Raw genomic sequence first — 22965 nt, 5'->3', positions numbered from 1 at the left:
ATACTATATATTAGGGGTGTAACAATACACGTATTCTTATTGAACCGTTCGGTACGAGGCTCACGGTTCGGTACGCATGACGACCCGAACAATACGTTTGAATAAAAAAAGAAAATAATAATTTTGTATTTTTTTTTTTTTAAACCTTTATTTAACCAGGTAGTCCCATTGAGATGAACAATCTCTTTTGCAAGATGTAAGTAACAATACTACATAACATTAAGGAGCAGTTTTTGTTTTTTATGCTTATGTGTTGCTAAGAAGACACCCCAGAAGATGGGTCACTCAGGTATAGTTCCATCATTGTTCAAAGTCAAAGAATAACTTCATGATGTTAGTTTTAATGAATAAATATATTTTAAAATAAAGTACATTTCTCTGGCATTTATAGTTTTCTACTGTACCGAAACGTACCTCCACTGTAGGGAATGTGACTTGATGTGTTTTTGGACTAAATGGAACATTTTCAAGACATCCCCAATGCTGTTCAAACAACTAAAAGCTTTTCACAAAATGATCACCCTTCGCAAGCTCCAAAGGATAGGAGTCCTTGAGCAATTATGATCTCAATTTCAATTCATTTCTAAAAGCCCATGTCTCCTGGATCGTCTGCCCAGAAACATCAATAGTTTTCCAGATCAACAAATTACTGGAAATAATCAAATTCAAGTGGAATGATGCACATATTCCAAAGTTCAGAGATACAAATAAGTCAACCACAAAAACCAGAGAACATAAACATCATTAAGAACCATAACCCTCTGGTAGAGGGGCAAACATGGGCCTTACAAGTTAACATGGGTACACTAAAGTGGCTGATGTGAATTTTGTTCACCATAACTATATTTAGTGAGTAGCCATGAATTTCTCATCAGATATGTATTGATTGAAACCAATTGTTAAAACGAATGTTTGGTTTATCTTCAGTTACAGTGTTTCCTAGTGTAAAGGTAGTGAAACTAGATTATTTCCTATTTTACAGGTCAGCTACATCTGCTTCAGCATCAGCAATTTGGGTTGCCGCTGTCATTACAGACAGAACATTGAAGTCATATAATAGGCTAAATCTGGCTAGTGTGCTCGCAGTTCAGAAAACGAAATGCCATCTAATGTATCGAATGCCACAATCAGTGAAACCACTTAGTAGCTAACTATCTACTAATGGAGAGATAGAGTGGGTTACTTTCATGACGCACAAAAAACAATGTTTTATCAACAGTGTCAAAAAAGTGACACACACGTTAACAACAGCCACCATTAAAACAAGCGCTAAGCTATGTAACATACAACTGCGGCCTTTAGCACTCAACCGGCTATGAAACCTATTCGTTGATGTTATTTAGAAAAAAAATACATATTTTATGGACGGATAAATCGGTCATATGACATTATGTGAGTTACCTTTGGAATATTGTCAAAATAAAATAGCCCAGGTGCATATATAGTACAAGGTAACATTACGTAAGTATCAATACACACAAGTACCGTTAACAGCTGATGGTTTAGTTAGTTAACGCCTGCTGCTAGCTAGCTGCGGCAACTAACGTTAGGTTACCCTGCAAGGCGATCCGCCCAGACAGAGCAGTGACGGCCTAGTCGTCCAAAGCCCTGAGACACACAGGCCTCATTACTCGACCGGGCCGACACTAAACTAGCCCAGCAAACCGTCGCTACCTAACGGATGACCTTAAACACACATATAGTTGAGTTAATAACCTAAATCACCATCCAACATCACTTTCCCCGGGTTAATTGTTGACCAACAATGTCCCTATAACGCCATTTACAATGCGCTTCGGTCGTGCTAGTATGCTAGCGAGCGGCAATCAAGATAAACAGTTAACGTTAGCTAGCCGTTAGCTTCCGTGCGAGTAAATACCCGGAGGAGCGTTTAGCTAACGTTCCTATTTTGACAAGCGGCTTGCTTGTATGACTCGACAACTAGCAGACTAGTTTTCATATCTATAAAATAAATACCCAGCGTTTAAGCTTTACACCACTTTGTAGCAATTTCGGCATTCTAAATAAATTAACCTGTCTGGCTACTTTAGAAAACATAAAATATGTTAGTGACAGGGGAGGCGTCTATTTCCTGAAATTCAGAGTGTTCTGATCTGTATCGTCAAGTTAGAACTTAACGTTAGCTAAAACAAACTGAAAATGAGCTATTGGAAGCCCAAGTGATGCAAAATGTTAACAGCAATGTGGTTTTGGCAAATCAACTGTTAATTAGATATACAAATTGTGTGCGGAGGACAATGAAATATCAGTAACTTGTAAACATGAGACGTTAAAGGAAATGTTCTCAGGATGTAGACTGGGTCGAGAACCATTAACGTTAGCTCGCGCTAGCTTCAGTGAATCTTGCGGGGTAACGTTAAGCTAATCTGACTACACGTACTGTTAAAATCACGAATTGCAGTTTAATCGCGTTGACACAGTCACATTTTCAATAAGCAGTAGCTAGCAGAGATAAAACCACAATCAACTGAACATCACAAGTAACCCCAGTAATGTTACCTTGCATCCACCACCAGCTGACGCTAAGACTAGCCAGCTAACAATCACCAGCTAGTTAGCTAACAACTCACCAGGAATCTGATATGACTTCCCCCTCTATTCACGGGCTACGTCCAGCCTTCAACGATGGTATCGTCGTATATTACATAAACGCGGCCTATATCAGCGACAGTTTTGTAGGACCCAAAACCTGTTACTAGAAATACCTAATTCCTACGTTTTCTCCTCGGCTTCTGGGTGTTTTTCCTGCGTCACCGGCGCGGTAACAGCCCCCTAACTCTATCTAGTCCAATTTCTCGGGCTTGTCACTTCGGTCCCAGCAGTCACTCACAACTTGAATCAGTTCAACATGGCGGAAGCGCAGTCGGACACAAATGCCGCTCAGTAAAACGGGCCAGACGACTGTGTGAACTCCAGCAGTCGGCGTTGTCTATGAGCCAGTTTGCACCACAACGGAGAGCAGCGCAGCAAACACAACACCCGCTGAATGGAAAGGGCATAAAACCCCTCTCAATTCTGATAAGGGACTCCGGCTCCAGCGAGGCTAACCAGTCCGTAGTTTGATACAAACCAGGCGAAACAAACTGAGCAACCTGGTGCACTTGACTATATCGCCTCCTATCGCACGGGGTAGTCATACATGGATGCGTAACGTTATCGTGTCTTTCAAGCAAACACACAAACTGACATTAAATCATGTATTTAATTAGAGAGGGTGTGGTTACAAGGACACACATAGGGACACATTTAATATAAGCTCATGGCAAACTATATACAAGTCATGCAAGACTACGTGGGCATGGAAATATTCTGTAAACTATGATCACTTTCACTTTTGTTAATTCAGTTATAGATTGTGGCCAGATTAAAGGATATGGTCACAAATTTGTATGTCTGTCTGTAAGACACCAAACTCATCAATCAGCACAGTAAAGAATCAACTCCTTAAATCAACAAATTAGAGGGATTTCAGAAAAGGTGTTGCTAAGGGCATTTGTACTGATTCTATTGTAATGAATAGGGGTTTGAATTTTTCTAGATACTCTATTCCTCACAGCTTCAGTAAACAAGCAGCTGGCAGGATTTAGAGATTGAAGGGGAACATTTAATTTCCCATTTAATTGAGGGATAATACAAATCTTTTCATATCTCTTAATATTCAATTTCAATGCCTGCCTCTTGGAGTCAGTTTAATATGCTATATATTGTCAGTCAATCTTTTCTGCCATACCCAATGTGTTTTATATATCGGCGTACACAAATACACAATACTCCACCACCCCTGGAAGAAACAAGGTTATATGGGAACAATATGAGCCCCTTTCAGACATGAATCTGTAGCACTAATGACTTCATGTACATAATAATAATCTTGATCAAATACCACGGATAGCATCATATTTACAAAATAAGGCAATGAAAGTCAGTAAATGAGACAATAGAAAATATAGAAGAACCATGGTATGACTCATTGCAGTGTGAGAATGGATGCATGTGTTGTGTCATTTTACATATTGTGTATGTTTCTATTTACGCACCAATCCAACTTTTTCAGTCCCAATACCTGCGCTTTGGGGTTGTCGGACGATAATGTTCCGATCCGATTCTTATATTACTTTAATTACTCCTGTTTCACAAAGGGGTACCGAGCAGTGTTGAGCTGGCTCTAGAGGTGGGGACATGTAGCAGTAAATCAAAATACAAATAAATTGTGACCTCTCAAACGAAACGAAACAAAATGTATTAATATATTCAGATCTCCTATAAACCATCTCTTGGAATGCTTTTCAAGGTAGACTTGACCAAGATAACATACCATTAAAGGTGGCAGGATTTAATAGTATTATAATCACATCTGTGTTAAAAAAAATCAAGCACATGAACACAAGAATATCAAGTATTTAAGATTTGATAAAGTTGTTTCACTGATGCCCGAGGTATCTCTGTCAAAAGCTCTACACATCAGATCTTATGAGTTTTAATATCATATTAAGTTGTTTATTGTTACAGCATTTTGTGATTCATTAAGTTATGGACTTTTTGGCTCTTTGTTTATTCGTTAACCTTCTCTGTCATCTGCAGTGGTGGAAAGTGAGTAGCACTGAAAAGTACATTTACCCAAGTAGCCTCCTGTACTTAAGTACAAGTTTGAGGTACCTGTACTTTAGTCCGCTTGAGTAATTCCATTTTATGTTACTTTATACTTCTACTCAGATTACTAATACAAATTATAACCAACAAATACAAAGTTACGTTATCGCAGATTAAGCTACACAGCAGTATATAAACTAATTACAATGACCGTTGCCCCCTGCAACATTAAAGCATTACATCATCTATCAATGATTATAATCCAATCATTTAAAATACAATATTCTTAAATGGGTCATTGTGCACAATTCAAGTATATCATGATGTTTCTATTTTTTGTACTTTTACTTGTAACAGAGTATTTCTACCCTAGCATCAGGGCAACAGATGAGAGAATACATTAATGAAAAAATGACAGACGGATCGAAGCTGCCAAGATAAACTACGTCTATAAACACACAAGCACATCTCTGGTGTTGTGAACCTGACACTTTCCACCTTGTTTGGGCCCAGTTAATCCAGTCTGGGAACCAGGTGTCGAATACAATTATGAGGAGACTTTCACGACTCTCGCTCCTCAAGGCTCTTGTCCGGGTTTTCTTTCCCACCGGACATACGGTAGGCATTCCCGACAGCAAAGATGGCGGCTGAGCGGCGTTGAGCCTTCTCCGTAATGAGTTACCAAATGTGGTACATTTGTTGAGTTTTCTGCCGAATAACGGAACCAAGTCCACGCCGAGAAACTGGTCTCGTGAAAGAGATGTTGTGAGACTGAATAACATATTTTCACAAGGAGTTACCTACTACAACTAGATAGTTTCCCCCCCGTTGTAGCGCTGGGTGGTTATCACCGTAGCTAACTAGCCCGTATCGTCATTGTAAAATGGCTCCGGTGCAGATTGGGTCAGATGGGCAGCTTGTCCCACTCGGGGGTCCAGTTGTCTCGGGTCCGCAGCCGCCACCACCGGGGGCACCGTCCACACAGGGGGTCCGGCTTAGCCTGCTGATTGAATTTCTTCTCCAGAGGACCTACCACGAAATTACCCTGCTGGCAGAACTGTAAGTAACTTCAGGGTTGTAGGCCTCAAAGCAAACTAACCGGGGGCTAATAAGCTAACGTTTACGAACTCAAGATGATGCTCTTCTCCCAGCCACCATAACATAACTAACGGGCGCACTACGTTGGCGCTAATGGAGGAATTAGGAGATGCTTCTTCATATTGTAAACCCTAAAAACGTGGATAGCACAGATAACTGTCGTTACTGTTATGCGAGGGGGCGTACCGGTAAACAGCACATAATTTGTCTGAAGAGCCTAACGTTAAAGCTAAGTTAACCAGCGTTAATAGTTAGCGTTTATGTGGGCCGATAGATATGTGACTTCATGATGGACCACTTGCAAGTCTGCTGTTAACTGAAAATATGAACATTTACTGAAATCAAAGCAGTCTCATATAAAGGATGCGCAATATTTATGCATGTAATAATGTTATATTGTGCTGTTGCTCTACTGTTGAGGATGAGGAACGATTGCAGTAATTAAACGTTTTAATGTTTTTTTCTAGACTTCCCAGGAAAACGGACATGGAGAGGTATGCTTCTTTGGATTCTATTCAGAACTTGTCTATCCCTTCACTCATTTAGTCATGCATTCTGTTAAGCTGTTGTTTTGAAATGTTGTAAATCCCCTGTTTCGTTTTTCTTTTTTAGGAAAATTGAGATCGTCCAGTTTGCCAGCCGTAGCAGGCAGCTGTTTGTGCGTCTGCTATCCCTGGTGAAGTGGGCCAGCAATGCGGGGAAAGTTGAGAAGTGTGCGGTATGTTGCTTGTAATTTGACATTCCTGTTTCGGTGGGTTTTTATAATCCACTGCAAACTGACTTGTTTCCATTAGAACACCAGTAAGCTTACTTCTCTCTGTTGAATCCATGGTGACAGATGATCTCCAGCTTCTTGGATCAGCAGACCATCCTGTTTGTGGATACAGCCGATAGGCTGGCATCGTTGGCCAGAGATGCCCTGGTACATGCTCGCTTGCCCAGCTTCGCCATCCCCTTTGCCATTGACGTTCTCACCACAGGGTCATACCCACGCCTGCCCACATGTATACGAGTAAGTCTGTTGAACCCCCTTCTCTGCTGGCTAATACTGCTAATGTGTATGAAAATATGTTGGGAGATCAAACTCGTGCTTTTAAAAAAAGTTTCTCATGCGCATCCATTTCTTTAGGACAAGATCATTCCTCCAGACCCCATCACCAAGGTTGAAAAGCAGACCACCCTGAGCCAGCTCAATCAGATTCTACGACACCGCCTCGTCACCACAGATTTACCGCCCCAGCTAGCAAACCTCACTGTTGGTAAGCAGCCAGCTAAACCCACTAGGGTGTACTATAACTGACAGCCGTTCCAATAACGTATTTAGCATTTCGTTTTTAGATGTATTGGCTCTGGGAAGATTTCATGCATGTGTTTGCTTGTGTGTATATTTTCGTAGCTAATGGGCGCGTGAAGTTTCGTGTGGAAGGTGAGTTTGAGGCCACCTTGACGGTGATGGGAGATGACCCCGACATTCCCTGGAGGCTGCTGAAGTTGGAGATTCTGGTAGAGGACAAAGAAACTGGAGGTAAGGCGTGCACTCATCTCACACACACAGTGGGTGCCGCTGACACACTGATTGACAATATACTTCATTTGCTAACTGTTTCCCTGGCTCGTCTCTCAGTCACTTGATTTCCCCCTCCCCTCCACTTTGACAGATGGCCGCACCCTGGTCCACAGTCTGCAGGTGAACTTCATCCACGAGCTGGTCCAGGCACGTCTGTGTGCGGATGATAAACCCCTACAGGACATGTACAACTGCTTGCGTATCCTTTCTATCAACGTTGCATTTTGTCTACGTTGTGCACAAAACCACTTGGCTTTAGTCCCAGTCTGATGGGAACTGCTGCAGTGGGGCGGGAGTGTTTGTCAGAGCATATAGAGTATTGACTGGTCAAGCAGACGCTTGCAGCATTCCAATGAGTAACACAGCTGCAGAATTGCATCCGAGTTAAAGCCCTGTTTTTTCATGAATTCTCAAAAACAAAACTGCCTTTTCTTGCTGACAGGTGAAGGGCAGCACTGTTCTCCCTACAACCTGTCACTTAGTCATATCATGTGAGGTGTAATTAATTCCGTATGGAATATTTGTCCAACATCTTTTAATACTGTGCTAAAAAACGCCTTTGTGCCATTCACTATTCTGTTGCAACCTGTACATAAAGTAGGGAGAGGATTTGTTCTGACCGTCACATGCGTATACAACAGCTTGTAAGCATTCATGCACATATCAAAGGGCCTAATCAAGCATGCAAGCCGAGCACGACTGCTAATCACAATGCTAATCAGTACATCTCTGCTCTGCCTTTCCCCCACCATCGCCAGCAGTGCAGCTCACCGTGTCAAAGAGCAGTCTGTGCTGGGCACAGATACCCCTTTTTACCAACTGTGTGTGCGTGTGAGTGATTTGAATGTTAATGGAAAGATGAGTGTAGTTCTGTTTTTTTTTTATTTTTTAATGTTTTTATCTCTAATCACCTGGACCTGGTATTTTCCCACACTGTTTTCTTTAACCGCATTGTTTCCAGACTCCTTCTGTCTGTCACTGCAGCTAGAGGTGCTCCACTCTCAGACTCTGATGCTGATCAGAGAGCGATGGGGAGACCTGGTGCAGGAGGAGAGATATATGCCCGCAAAATACCTCACGCTCACTGTCTGGAAGTAAGACGTTTTACAATTGCCCTGACATAGAAATTGAAGAGAACACTGTGTTCCCAAAAAAAACGACCAAAATTGAATGATGAGAGAAAGTTCAAATTGGCGGATGCGTGAATGTAGGTTTCATTCTTATTCTCTTTTCTATTTTTTTTTGTTTGTTTCACCAGCCAACAGGTTTTGGGGCGGAAAACAGGTACAGCCTCAGTGCATAAAGTCACTGTCAGGATTGACGAATCAGATGGATCTAAGCCATTGCAAATATCTCATGAGCCTCCTCTCCCTGCCTGCGACCCCAAATTAATGGAGAGAGCCATGAGGGTAAGGTGGACATATGTTTTCGGCGTAATATAACGTCTGGGCAGCATGGCTTACTTATGTTTGTGTTCTCTCGCTCGTCCCTTAGATCGACCATCTGTCGGTGGAGAAGCTTTTGATCGACAGTGTGCATGCACGGTCCAATCAGAAGCTTCAGGAGCTGAAGGCCATTCTGAAGACCAACAATCCCAGCGACAACTGTGTGTATTTACTCTACTTTCTCGTCATTAAATCAGTGAAACACATTCTTGGGTCTAAATCGAGCCAATGCACAGAAATCCGCATTGTCTCCTCCAGCAGCTGCTGTGCTAATCAGTGACAACAGTTGGTAAAAAAGAGGCCTTCTTAAGGATGCGTAACGCTTCACTTTAACACTGAAAGAAATCTAATGGGAGGATTGTCTTGGTCTTAATTATGATAAATTGCATGTTCAAAACTCCCATTAGATCAGAGTGATTTGCTCTCTCACGCTTTCACCTGTTTGAGTTCTGTCAATTAATGTTGTACCATGATTTTGAGCCTTGTGCAAAAGAGGTACTAAGTGTGTGTTTGTTTATTTCAGCGTTCATCGAGACTGCTTTACCCACACTCGTTATTCCAATACTTGGGCCCTGTGGTCGTTCGGAGTGCTTACACATTTTTGTAGACCTGCATTCTGGCATGTTCCAACCCATGCTGTATGGATTAGGTAAGTCGTAGCACACATTAACTCGTCGCTATTTTTTTCATCATCTTACTTCATTGTGTTGTGTGTCCTTTTTTTGTTCAGGTTGTGGGTTTGTGTGTGTGACAACAAAGGAATCAGCAGTTTGGCTGGTAGTGTATCTGGGATGATTTAAACGTTGGTCTGCTCTGCTCTGTGAGAGTGAATCCCCGGTGTGTTCTCTCTCTAGATCAGTCCATGCTGGATGACATTGAAAAGACCATTAACGATGATATGAAGCGCATCATATCCTGGCTTCAACAACTGAAGTGAGTTCTCCATTTGTTAAATAGCAATGCACATGACATGTATATTACCAGCTGACAGTTTTAAGTATTATTTGGCACAGGCAAAAGATAACAGAGGCTGTTTGGAGTCAACAGTAGACGGCGAAGTCTGATGCCTGTTAGCGTGTCAAAATTGACTAAGAACTGTCGGTAGCAACACTTGGCTTAGCAGGTGGCGAGATGGGTGGCGAGAAGGATTGCCATGGCTCTGAATTTCCCAGAGTCTTGCACTTGTGAACTGTGGGAATGCTGTGTGTAACAGTATGATCGATTAATAAATCTGGGACTTTTCTCAACTTAGGTTTTGTTTCGACACAAATCGTTCTTTTTCTCCGTGGTAAGGTTCTGGCTAGGGGAGCAGCGCTGTCGGCAGTCTGTGAAGCACCTTCCCACTGTGTGCACTGATGTCCTTCACCTGTCCAACTCGGCTTCCCATCCCGTCGGCAACCTGTCCAAACACAAACTCTTCATCAAGCTCACGCGTCTTCCGCAGTACTACATTGTGAGTTCATCAACCAATATGTTGTTGGGAAGTGCTGCTTGAAGAACAATCTCTCCACAAAGTTAAAAAGGTTATGATCTGCTTTCATTGTTATGTCCTTCTAATTTTATTTCTTTTTTTTTGTAGTTGGTGGAAATGCTCGAAGTGCCTAGCAGCTCCACAGCGTTGCAGTACAAGTACTCCTTCCTGTCCGTGTCTCAGTTGGAAGGAGACGACGGACCCATGTGTGCACAGCTCCTGCAGCACTTCAAGCCCAACCTAGAGCACCTCGTTCAGGACACAACAGGGAGAGGGGCCCGGCCTGGGACTAAGAGAAAGGTACCGGTAGTTAGTGCTACTGTAGTTATACACCAACCATTCATTATTGCATCATACACACATTTGCTTTTTGTTTTAATGGATGTGGTGCTTGCCTAGACTTTAGAACTAGGACATTTTTATTGTGAATGACAGACAAGCCATTGATAAGAAAAACCATGTGAGCCCAGCTGGATAAATGAAACTAAATAAATGTCCTTCAATATGCATTTGTTTTGTGTCCGTAGGCATCTGGGGACCAGGGGGACCCAGAGCCAAAGAAGCCTAAGCGGTCTGGAGAAATGTGTGCCTTCAACAAAGAGCTGGCTCACCTAGTAGCGATGTGCGACACCAACATGCCTTTCATTGGCCTCAGAACAGAGGTAAGTCACAGTGCTCAGAGAATTGGAATCCATTCATGCCAATCATAGATGTCTCGTAAAAAACAATATCAAAACATGGCAATCTCAGTGTTTTTTGGCTAATGCTGTCTGTCTGTGTCTGTCTTTGAGCAGCTGTCCAACATGGAGATCCCAAACCAGGGTGTCCAAGTGGAGGGGGATGGCAGCAGTCATGCGATACGTCTACTGAAGTAATACACACAGTCACAAGCACACACGCATGCATTTATGCACACACGACCGCAGCGAAATGTAATATTTGTCTTAAAAGCGTGAATAATTTTTGCCCAAAGCCATTGCGACTATTCAGTGTAATGCTTTTATTTTGCAGGATTCCTCCCTGTAAAGGTGTAGGAGAGGAGACCAGGAGGGCTTTGGAGCGGTCCCTGCTGGACTGCACCTTCCGGCTGCAGGGCAGGAACAACCGAACCTGGGTGGCCGAACTGATGCTGGCCAACTGCCCTCTGAACAGCACACACAGCAAGGAGCAAGGTACACACCACACACACACACACACACAGTGTGCTCCCAGTTGGTCACTAAAAGTATACAACGCGGCCCAGCGTCTAAACAAACCCATCTGTCCCCTGTACTAGCCTCCACGCGGCACGTGTATCTGACCTATGAGAACCCTCTGTCGGAGCCGGTGGGCGGGCACAAGGTGGTTGAGATGTTCCTTAATGACTGGAGCGCCATCAGCCAGCTCTACCAGTGTGTCCTCAACTTCTCTCGAGCACTGCCAGGTACGTGCTCGGTCATCCGCAAAGCAAAGATTTCACTGGCATGTAAATCAAAGACTGTGTTGCTCTTAAATCAGTCGATATCTTACTGGTCATTTTGGTGCAGGTGTGTGGATTTGCAATTTACAAACATTGTTTCCTTATTTTATTGGATTATTTTCAAATTTAAAACTCAGAATAATCAGATTTACTTTCGTAAATTTGAGCCGTGTGTGTAGAATTCTGCAGGTACTTAATTCCAGTTCGTTAAGGCTTTCACTGATCAGTGTCACTCACGCTAGTTGGTCAATGCTGAGCAAAAGAAACCCACTGATCTAATGCAGCTGCGCGTTGTGACTGCTTCCCTCCAGAGATGCCATCTTACCTGAGCCTGTTTTCAGAGGTGCGGCTGTACAACTATCGTAAGCTGGTGCTGTGCTACGGCACCACCAAGGGCAGCTCCGTCACCATCCAGTGGAACTCCAACAGCCAGCGTTTCCACCTGGCCCTGGGCACCGTGGGGCCCAACTCCGGCTGCTCCAACTGCCACAACATCATCCTACATCAGCTACAAGAGATGTTTAACAAGGGTCCGAACGTGATGCAGCTGCTGCAGGTAAACCGCAGCCACAACATGTACAAGTGACTTTTAGGGTTCCACTTAAATATGCTCACATTACTTCCTCACTTGTTCTGCGTTCTCTATCCACATCACATACCATCTACTTACAGTGTTTTGTGTGATTTCCTGGGTAACGTTTCTACTTATCATCTTCCTCAGGTGCTCTCTGACACACAGGCCCCTCTGAATGCAATCAACAAGCTACCAACAGTGCCCATGCTGGGCCTGACCCAGCGCACCAACACTGCCTACCAGTGCTTCTCTATCTTGCCCCAGTCACCCACACACATCCGCCTGGCGTTCAGAAACATGTACTGCATCGACATCTACTGTCGCAGCCGCGGCGTGGTGGCCATCAGAGATGGAGCCTACAGTCTTTTCGACAACACCAAGATCGTCGAGGGCTTCTACCCTGCTCCCGGACTCAAGGTATCCCAGGCTCGGAGGCACAGCGGTGGTGTCAACTAACAAGAGTTTATCTGGGGAAGGGTCTCTTTAAAAAATGAAGCAAAGAAAATCCTGCCACTTTTAGTTCTAATGGACATGCATCTATGAAGTAAACCAATCAGGGTCTCCCCAAAATCCACAAATCGGGACCTGTCTGTTTTGGAAATCCACAAATTTGCTTTCTTGTCAAGGGGGAGATGAGATGCCATTCTAATATCTGTACGCTAAATATGAAGCTTGAAGTCAGCATCTGGTTAGCTTAGCTTAGCATAAAGACCGGCAAAAGCTAGCCTGGCTCTGTTCAAAGTTTAATTCTACCGGCATCTGTAAAATCACTGGCACTGGAGTCTTGTGATCACTGTGATCGGCTCCAGCAAACTCACTGCACCTGACCAAGAAATAGTCTGACACATAACCCCCCATGAAACCATAACGTGTTAGTTAGCTTCAGAGATGCTTTGGGTGGTAGATGTTATCTTTGGACTACCAGGCCAGCTGTTAAGCTAACTGCATATTTCCCTTCATGTGAAAAGCTTTTAAATTCTATGTGTTGAGAACACGAAGGGTATTTTCTAATCAGCACTACAAAATACTACTTTATTCCAAAAGTAAATGTAATACAGATAAACAATTTGACGATTAATAACGAACCTTTTTTTGGTCCATCTTTTAACATAAACTTCTGTCCTTCTCTCGTGTCCCCCGTCCAGACATTCTTGAATATGTTTGTAGACAGTAATCAGGATGCTCGCAGACGCTCCGTCAATGAAGACGATAACCCGCCCTCGCCGGTGGGCGTCGACGTGATGGACAGTCTGATGAACCAGTTGCAAGCTCAGCAGCAGCCACAACCAATGAGAGGGGGCGCGGGAGGCGTGTACCCACCTCTCACCTCGCCGCCACCGAACTACCACGCTAACGTAACTCCCTCGCCGTCCATGATGCCCACCCAGTCGCCAGGTAACGGCAACCTTTGTGCTCGTCCCAAGTCTGTGTGAGTGAATGATTTCCCGTACTGTTTGTGTCATCTGAGTTTGTTAAGCTGCCATGCAGGATTACGACCGGCAAATCATTGTTTTTGAATATATCCCATTGCTGCCATCAACCTCCCTGCTGACGTACGCATTTCGTTGCCTATCGAGCAAATCGTGTGAACATTCCCGAAAATGAGGAAGAGCAATCATGTGTGCCCATTTTGATTTTCGTTGAAAAAAAACATGAGATCAGCTGTTTCTCATGCAACATGCACACACCTCATAGCTGAGAGGGAACAAAGCATGCATTTAGTCCTGCTCCTTCCATTCCTCTCCATCTCAGCCCACCAGCCAGAGACTACAGCCCTTCCGCCCTGCTTTAGCATGTGTGTACATGCGTGAGTGAGTGAGTGTGTGTGTGTAAGAAGAACTTGTCAACCTAAGAGTCTGACGAGTCCTTTGGTGTGTGTGTGTGTGTGTGTGTGTGTGTGTGCAGGGAACATCCATGCCTCTGGCTCCCCTAGCGGAGCTCTGAGGGCACCTTCTCCTTTCGGGCCCACCCCGTCTCCGTCTTCTCTGGGCATAGCAATGGGCCAGACCAGCTTTGCCAGTCCCCACGGTAAGCAGCAGGGTGGCCATAAAAAGTCTGGCCCCAGTGGTAATTCTGGTCTGTGGGACAAGGGCTGGAATGGGTGGAACTGAAGAGCTGCACTTGGCACTGCAGACTACCGTATATGACAAATGGCCTGTGGTCAGTGGGCACACGGTGGTGTATTTGTTTCACAGTGTTTGTTGTTGTACGTTAGGTTGCTGTTTCGTCGCTGATGTTCTGGTCCTCCTTCACCATAGGTGCTCTGGACCCCAGCTCTCCGTATGCCATGGTGTCTCCCAGCCATAGGGGTCAGTGGCCAAGCTCACCCCAGGTCTCAGGGCCTTCTCCTGGGGCTAGGATCCATGGCATGTCCCCTGGCAACCCATCGCTGCACTCGCCTATCCCCGACCCTCATTCTCCACGTGCCGGATCCAGTAAGTACTCAAACCTAGTTTAGCACTTCTTTACTTGCTTGTTACTTATTACCCTACATCAGCGGTTCCCAAACTTTTTAGGCCACGCACCCCCTTCTACATCCCGACCGGGTTCACGCACCCCCAATTTTACCGGCACCGGGACGTGAGGTCTCCAGCCGCCCCCGCCGCGAGGCACCGATCGTCAGGTCTGTCAGCCCTCGGAACAGGCCGCGGGTCAACAACTCGTGGGTAGAGGCGAGGCAGATCACAGAAAAATAATGAAGACTAGAGTATGGCAAAGATATGTTGATGAGAAACATATTTGTAATACGTCAAACACAAACGTAATCAGGAAGAAAATACGTTTATGGTCAAAAGTAATTGAGAATGCATTTTAGTTTTGGGGGAACGTAATTTTTAGGAGACAGGACTGCACCATTAGACCACCATTGCATTTTTCCTCTCGCGCACCCCCTAGAGGCAGCTCCACACTTTGGGAATCTCTGCCCTACATGTATACAGATACAGATATGTCTGCAACGAGATGATGTCGTCTGATGTGTCAATGTAGCTCTATTTAAATGTTTCTCTACAACTTCTTTCTCCCTCTCTTGTCTTTGGTTTAGGTTCACAAGTCATGCCCACTAGTATGCCTCCACCCCGCAAGCTACCTCAGCGCCCCTGGGCTGCCTCCATTCCCACCATACTCACCCACAATGCCTTGCACGTGCTTCTGCTCCCCTCGCCCACTCCCTGCCTGGTGCCGGGCCTGGCAGGAAGCTACCTCTGCTCGCCACTTGAGCGTTTTCTGGGGTCGGTCATCATGAGGCGGCACCTTCAGAGGATCATCCAGCAGGAGGCCAACGTAAGTGCAGCACTCATTTGAAGCGATAATTCTACTCAAATGACATTGTGTGTTCTGCCCTCCCCTAACTTCCCCTGCTCTGTCAACTCTCCTCCAGTTGTCCATTGTGAACTCTAATGAGCCGGGCGTGATAATGTTCAAGACGGAAGTGCTCAAGTGCCGCGTGGCTCTCAACCCAAAGAACTACCAGACGCTGCAGCTCAAAGTCACTCCAGAAAATGCAGGTCCCTGGTCCCAGGAGGAGCTTCAGGTGCTGGAAAAGTTCTTTGAGACACGGGTAAGAAAGAGCAGCAGCCACTTGAAGCCTTATTCATGAATAATGTATTCAAACATATGCATTGGAGGCATATGTACACACATAGTTGAGTTTGACATATACATGATAAAAGTTGTTATATTTATTATAATATATTGGAAGCATTTAAAACGTAGTCGAAGTGTTGTGCTTCAATTAAAAGACTCGTCAATTAGGTTTACAGGGATGGAATTGAAGGCCATTCATAGAAAGACATGCCTGCACTCATGCTGTTATTATTCCATTGATTCATCTGCTGTGGTCCTTTTTCTAGGTTGCTGGTCCTCCCTTCAAATACAACACTCTGAATGCCTTCACAAAGCTGCTGGGAGCGCCCACTAACATCCTGAGGGACTGTGTGCGCATCATGAAGCTCGAACTGGTGGGTGGCACTGTCTTTTTAGTTTGAAGAGCGGTTGTTACAATGTATTGAATCATGCTTGTGTCTGAGCCCCCTCGGTTTATCTGTTTTTAAAGTATTTTGATCCGTATAGCAAATGGCTTAGTCTCTACACAGAATCCATAAGAATTTATGAATATGCAAAATGAATGAGCCCTTTACTTCTCTGCTGGCAAACAAGAGTAAACATTGCAACAAGATACCAAACAAGTACACTAAACACTCTGATAAACTGCTTTTTGTACTGCTGTGTAGTAGAGAAATGTATTTGTGTGTAATGAATGACACAAGATATCCATCTTATATGTTGATGCTGTTCTTTACCTTATTGAATAAAGCTATTAGAATTGCCCATGTGTTTGAAAGGTATTATACCTATATATTGCAGTTCCCTGACCAGGCGGCTCAGCTGAAGTGGAATGTCCAGTTCTGCCTCACCATCCCTCCCAGTGCCCCCCCCATCGCCCCTCCTGGAACCATCGCCGTGGTGCTCAAGTCCAAGATGCTCTTCTTTGTAAGTCTCCTCAGAGCCTCGACATCAGCTCCGTGTAGCATCATTTTGAAACAACCTGACCCCCCCCCCCCCTTGTGTGTTTGGTGTGTTTTTGCCTCACAGTTGCAGCTCACCCAACGTATCCCAGTGCCCCAGGAGCCGGTGAGCATCATCGTACCCATCGTGTACGACATGGCCACCGGCCTCACACAGCAGGCCGACATCCCCAGACAGCACAGCTCCTCTGGCGCCGCAGCGCTCATGGTCTCTAATATCCTTAAGAGGTTCAATGAACTGCACCCAGCCAGACAGGGTGAGACTCGCACTGAATAATTGACTGCGTCGATAAAGCGTTTGCTAAACTGAAAGTGGTGTCAACTGAATATTCACGTTGTTATTTATACTTTATGCAAAATGTCATTTCTAACGCTGTGGTGTTTTTCTGTCTTTCTTTCAGGTGAGTGTACGATATTTGCTTCTGTTCACGAGCTGATGGCCAACCTCGCTCTACCCCCCGGCACTCGTCAGTAGAAACGACACGCTCAGAACTCTGGAACTCAACCTGACGGGTCCATCTCTGAGCATAGAAGAAAGAGGAAAGTAAACTGTGGTCCCAAGATGTCAAAATCCAGCCCGCTTCAGCCACTGGACTATTGAGCCGATGTGGAAATGCTGTTATGAAAAGAATTTAAATATGTACAGTTGTGGACCACAGTCTTTATTCTTGATAGGAGCTCACAAACAAGATTTGCCATTGAGGTAGAACATGGACGAGGGGGGGGGGATATAAATGTTATTTTTTTTCCTCCAGGTGCACTTGTAAACAAGATTATCTGTTGAAATTAAGGTTGTTTACGAAAATATGTATTATATTGTATATTTGAGTGTTGAACAGAATCAGGTGAGTTAGAGTTTTTGCTGGAGAATTGTCTTTAGTTCTTTTTTTTACAACGCCAGACTGATATATTATAGTATCAGGAGATATATTCCTTAGCACACTATTTAAATGTTTTTTCCTTTACTTTGCCAAGACCTCTGCATTTTTATTTCAAACTTTCACTTTGGATACTGTAAAAACTGTGACAAACTTTATAAGCCAGTCGTATTTTATTAAGACCCATTTTGAGTCCCGATTGGAGGATTTGAGACTTCCTGTCTGACTTTGCTATTTAATAAACCAAGCCCAGAGTTGGTTTGTGCTTCGAGGATCTTCCACTGGCAGCACTGAATTCATCCGATCACTACACAAATACTATATTTTAAGTAAATGTCCTGCTTATCTATGTAATGAATACAGCTGGGACAATTCAGGGGTTATTTGATCAACAGGAAATGAATCTGCAACTAGTTTGATGAGCAATTACAAGTCATTATTCCAGCTAAAAGGCCATTCATTTCCTAGTTCCAGCAAATCTCAGTTAAGAAGATTTGCTGCTTTTTGAAACTGAAGGCAATTTTTCAATATGTTTTGACATTGTGTAGCTCAAATGATAAATTGAGGTAATAACTGGCAGATAAATCAGTGATGAAAATGACCATTAGTTGCAACCCTAGCAAAAAAATGTTTTGGTGTAAAAGGTACAATAATCCCCTTATTAAATTTGGTGGACTACAGGTAAAATGCGGAATGAAGAGAAAATACTACTTACTACATACAGTACTTTAAGTCTACTTCGTTAATCTCCACCACTTACATCCTGGTTGTCTTTGTTGTTCCTGTGTTAAACCTGGAGAGAGGCGCTCTGCATCCTCATCCCTAAAGTATGACATCATCCAGACAGGCCCAGTCTGTGTGGTGGGAGGGCGCGTTCAAAGCAGCAAATCACGGTCTGTGACTGCACGGCTGTCGTTGCAAAGGGCGTGAGCATTGTTTTTATTTTTTGTATTATTACATAGCTGCATGGATCCTCCGGGTGTTGAGGATGTATTCACCTCGCGGCTGCGCATGAGCGTAGGCATCTGCGGGAAAACGAACAAATTGCGGACGAAGAGACGCCGCGTCGGCTTTTATTCACCCCGACTGAACGTTTGACACTCGAACGCATCCCCACGCGATGGATTGGATACTTCCGACAAAATGACATAAGACAAATAAATAGACTCTATAGACTCAAATGGTGACGTTGCCCATGCTGCCCTCCTTATGGCTTTCATCGGCGCTGAACATTTTGGAGAATAGCGAGATAACCACAGTCCGCTATGGCGGTGAGCACATCCGAGCCGCTCTGCCGGCCGTGCGTCTACCACGAAGCTTTCAAAGGTAAGTCCCGGCGCTGCACACACGTTTTTTTTAATTATTATTTCGGGCTGTAGCGTTGACATCTTTCTGGTGTTCGAATTGCATCTCGGAGGAGTTTGTGAACTGGGCCACGTCTCATTTCAACATACTGACCACTCCCCTTTGGTCCCTGTAAAAGTCCTCCATCCTTCCTGTAGGTCCTCGGACCTGTAGGCTAGATGACGCATGCACGTTGTCCCCCCCCCCCCCCCTCCCTTTTAGTTACGTCATCAATAAGGGGAGATGTCAGACAGGCCTACTGATTTGGTTGCTGTGTGGTCAGTGGAGCTACAGGTGAGGAGACCCCTGATGCCGGTCCAGCTGAGTCCGGAGCAGGTGGGCCTGGAGATGTTGTGTCTTTGCGGGCAGCTGGACCTCCTCATCAGGGCACAGATGCAGCAGGTAGAGTTGACCCCGAGCACCTAAATGCATCGCTTCCACCGGTGCTGAAAAAGATCACATTTAACTCCTGCACTTTCTGTCCCTGTTTCTGTTTCTGTTGAACTGTCAAGTCAAATTTCAGTCACATTTCATATACTACATTAAATATATAAAAATAAAAAATTAGCCCCATGCATCTCCATCAGCCTTAACCAAAGCAAATGAATGGTTATATAATGTATTAACCAATGCACAATGCACGCCCATTAAACAAGAGTCAATTAGCGCTGGGTGTGCAGCAACTTAATTACATCAGCTGATGTTGGCCGTCCATCACGTTGTATGAGGATGACAAGACATGCACTTGGCAACGGCCTGCAAAGAATGTGTGTAGAACTGCAGTTAGGGCTTGCACTTGCTGTTCTGGCATCTTTCTTTTTTTTTCTTTAGTTTTTTTTTTCTTTATTTTTAAACTAAATACAGCGTTTGTTAAATCGTAATTTGCATCATTCTGCTTGATGGAAACCCATTAATAGGAAAATATCCCTTCAGCAAAACACCTTTAATTTTTTGGGCATCATTAAGGGTGCTTTTATTAGCCAGGAGCACACATTTTCTTCTTCTTAAATTGTATTAAATTGTGCACACACACACACACACACACGTTCTATTCTTTGAGAAGTCCTTATGATCCTTTACCATATTATAACTCTGACGTTTACGACGGCACTCAAAGGCAGCATTCGGCTTGAAGAAGTCATTGCCAGCTGGAGCACAATCATGTGCATTATGTCCCAACATTCCAAGACTTATGAACTGGTTTCAGGTCCCACTGTTCATTAAGCACTTTCACACCATTCTCTGCATTGACGCTCCTTTTAATCCGGCGACATTATCGCTCATAGTTTCCATGTTCCAGTTCCAGGAGCAGTTAGGACAGGGCTGTAGCCCAGAGGAGTCAGACACTTTCCAGGCTCAAGGATCAGAGATTCTCGACCAGATGCTGCAGTGCCTTGAACATCTACCAAAGCCCATGCCCCAGCTGGAGGTATAAAGTCTGATGATATTATCTGAATAAAACAAGAGTGTTCACGTCACACGCTTCCCTAAAAGGGACTTGAATTAAAGGCTACTTTTGTCCTAAAAGCAGAGGCGTCATGTGTTTCCTCAGGACTACCTGGACATGGTGGGTCTGTCTGTAATGTTCCCCCGTGTGGAGGTGTTCCTCATTCAAGGCAGCCCAGTGGACATGCTGGAGAGGCCGCCTATGGACGGTAAGAGGAGGAGGGAGAAGAAGCACATTTCAGTCTGTTGGTGTTTTTGATGACAGATTATGCATTGATTTAGAAAGGCATGTGAAAAAAAGTGCAAAGCTGTCAAAAAGCAGCTTGTTTCTAATTTATAAATATGCATATTGTATCTTTCTGTTCTGTATTATTCTAAACTTGGACACCCAGCCAGCGAAGGGATTTTAACTACTCAAGCAATTGTACTTTTCAATTATTTCCATTTAATGCTCATTACATAGTAATACTGAAAATAGACTAAATTTCAAATTTATATATTGGACTTTGACAGCTTCAGTTACCATTCACTTTGCAAAGGAAGATTTCACACACAACGCACAAGATTGCCTTATAGTTTAATTTGCCTCATTATAGATTAAACAGATTAAACCAGTAGTTTATAAAATGTTCAAAATAGGCTCCACCATGACTTTACATTAAATGTATAGACATGATAAAACACTCACAGGGGCCTTTATTCTGCACGATAAGCACATTTTGCTGATAATCCTCCTGTGCTTTTATGTAAGACTTTGAATGTGGTACTTTTTCTTGTAACAGAGTATTTTTACACTGTGGTATTGCTAACCCTACACTCCAGTAAAGGAGCTACATTTTCTGTATGTTCTCTCTGCACACCGTACCGGCTGTCCATGTGATTCGAATGCGTTCCTTTTTTCCTCCGAAGATATCGACTAACGTGAGCCGATGCTTCTCCCTGCAGAATACTTCTCCCACGTCGCCAAACTGAACCAGCTCCTGGTGCTGAGTCAGCAGCTGGAAGAAGATATCAGGCACCTCGGAAGCCACAAATACATTGCCCACCAGTTGTCGGTCCTCTATGTGAGGAGAATACATTCCTGTAGTGCATCAACCTCTGTATTTTCATTCCACTGTGCTTTTTAACATTGCTTTTTGTTTTGTTTTGTTTGCAGCAAGTCGTCAGCTCTTTCAGAGGAATTCAGGCTTTCTCTGAAATGAAGAAAGACATCGAGGCCAACTTCAAACAGATGAAGCAGTCTCTGGTGGTGGAGGAGGGCTCCAGGCACGAACCTCAGCTGGCCGCTCACTACATCAACTGGTGAGTTACAGTCCGAGCGTTAACTTGATGACGATTACTGCAGCAACAAGCTGATGTCAACTCTGGTCCCTGCGTAGGATATTGGAACTGACTCGGAGCTTAACGTCGGTGGTGTTGACGCTGCCGGAGGAGCTGACGGAAGACCTCGACCAGGCCATGACCTTCGTGTCCCAGTTCCTGTCCTGACTCCCCCCCCCCCCCAAATCCAACGCCTCTGTGTCTATGAACCCTGACGTCTCTGCAGGAGCCTCTCGATGAACTGAAGTTGTCGCGACTGTGAAAAGGTGCTAGGTCATTCGATTCGACCAGTGGGATTGGGTGCTCCATTTACGAATCATGTACGTTTTTATACATCGTCCTCCTGAATGTGGCCTATGTTAGTCCCTATGGTGAGTCAGGTGGAGATGAACGTAATGTATGAATCCCTCCTTGCACTACTGCTATAACTACTGTTATGCTTTCCTTTCTTCTTTTTTTACCGAAAGTGGAATAATAAAATTGAATGCAATGGGGAAAAGTGTTTGTGTTCTCCCTGTCCTCGAGCAGATGTGATGATCATTTCCAAGGATGGAGCTATGAGGCAGGAACTTTGACCGGTCATTACAGTTACAGTGCTGTAATCTACCGTCCACCCAAGTCATAGTAGACTACTACAATAACACACTCTCCTCCTGTCTGGATCAGCTGGCTCACATCAAAACCAAAACTGTCTCATTCACACACTCAGCCCCCTGGTACACTCCCGAACTCCACCAGATGAAATCCCGAAAGTGCCAGCTTGAAAGACTCTGCAAGAAAAGCGGTTTAACAGTCCATCTCCAAGCCCTCTCCGACTACCTTCAACAGTACAAAGATGCTCTCATCTCAGCCCGGTCCACCTACTACTCACACCTCATACACTCTGGCTCTTCTAACCCAAAGGCTCTGTTCTCTACAATAAACAAGCTTCTCAAACCCAAGGACAACACCTCCATATCCTTCACAGTCAACAAATGCAGCTCTTTTCTTTCATTTTTCCAAACAAAAATTGACACCATCTACAGCAACCTGAACACCTCCCCCGCCTTTTCCATCTCTCCACCTGCCCCCCCCCCCCCCCTCCACCCCTCAGCCCCTTTCTCAGTTCTCCCTTGTGTCCCCGTTGGAGCTGCCTAAATTCACAACTGGAATGAGAAGCTCCACCTGCATCCTGGATCCTATCCCATCTAACCTGGTCAAGGACTGTCTCCCAGCCATCTCACCAC

The 22965-nt window shown here is 44.3% G+C and overlaps 3 protein-coding genes across 8 annotated transcripts in view; 2 read left to right on the top strand and 1 right to left on the bottom strand.

Moving 5' to 3' along the window:
* The window catches only part of usp9 (ubiquitin specific peptidase 9), a 43814-nt gene extending 40905 nt beyond the window's left edge, over positions 1–2909 (bottom strand). For all 3 annotated transcript variants that reach the window (XM_079277137.1, XM_079277139.1, XM_079277138.1), the window contains exon 1: positions 2592–2909. The gene's annotated coding sequence lies outside the window, so the exon portion shown is untranslated. The remainder of the gene's footprint in view (positions 1–2591) is intronic.
* Positions 2910–5382: 2473 nt separating this feature from the next.
* med14 (mediator complex subunit 14) lies at positions 5383–17903 on the top strand. Of its 3 annotated transcripts, none has more exons than XM_079276503.1 (29): positions 5383–5670; positions 6177–6203; positions 6322–6427; positions 6548–6721; positions 6839–6968; positions 7106–7234; positions 7368–7475; positions 8238–8370; positions 8535–8685; positions 8771–8882; positions 9245–9370; positions 9576–9654; positions 10015–10174; positions 10301–10492; positions 10720–10854; positions 10987–11063; positions 11204–11364; positions 11469–11615; positions 11993–12207; positions 12373–12642; positions 13371–13620; positions 14131–14253; positions 14484–14660; positions 15269–15507; positions 15605–15784; positions 16077–16184; positions 16591–16716; positions 16819–17008; positions 17153–17903. In XM_079276503.1, exons 1-29 carry the CDS (start codon positions 5495–5497, stop codon positions 17224–17226), a joined length of 4275 nt encoding a protein of 1424 aa, XP_079132629.1. In that variant the 5' UTR covers positions 5383–5494; the 3' UTR covers positions 17227–17903. The 3 variants fall into 3 exon arrangements, with proteins under 3 accessions (XP_079132629.1, XP_079132628.1, XP_079132630.1); XM_079276502.1 differs by having other exon boundaries at positions 11963–12207; XM_079276504.1 differs by lacking the exon at positions 14131–14253 and having other exon boundaries at positions 11963–12207.
* Positions 17904–18624: 721 nt separating this feature from the next.
* LOC306782895 (uncharacterized protein) lies at positions 18625–22679 on the top strand. 2 transcript variants are annotated; one of them, XM_079276380.1, is made up of 7 exons: positions 18625–18955; positions 19257–19375; positions 20260–20402; positions 20526–20628; positions 21365–21483; positions 21576–21721; positions 21799–22679. In XM_079276380.1, the coding sequence occupies exons 1-7, from the start codon at positions 18810–18812 to the stop codon at positions 21905–21907; spliced, it is 885 nt and encodes a 294-aa protein (XP_079132506.1). In that variant the 5' UTR covers positions 18625–18809; the 3' UTR covers positions 21908–22679. The 2 variants fall into 2 exon arrangements, with proteins under 2 accessions (XP_079132506.1, XP_079132507.1); XM_079276381.1 differs by having other exon boundaries at positions 20274–20402; positions 21799–22606.
* The last annotated feature ends 286 nt before the right edge of the window (positions 22680–22965 follow it).

Source organism: Melanostigma gelatinosum (assembly GCF_949748355.1).
Source record: "Melanostigma gelatinosum genome assembly, chromosome: 10".
NCBI classification, from domain to species: domain Eukaryota; kingdom Metazoa; phylum Chordata; class Actinopteri; order Perciformes; family Zoarcidae; genus Melanostigma; species Melanostigma gelatinosum.
Note: the sequence above shows the minus strand (reverse complement) of the source record. Positions and strands in the feature narration are given on the sequence as shown.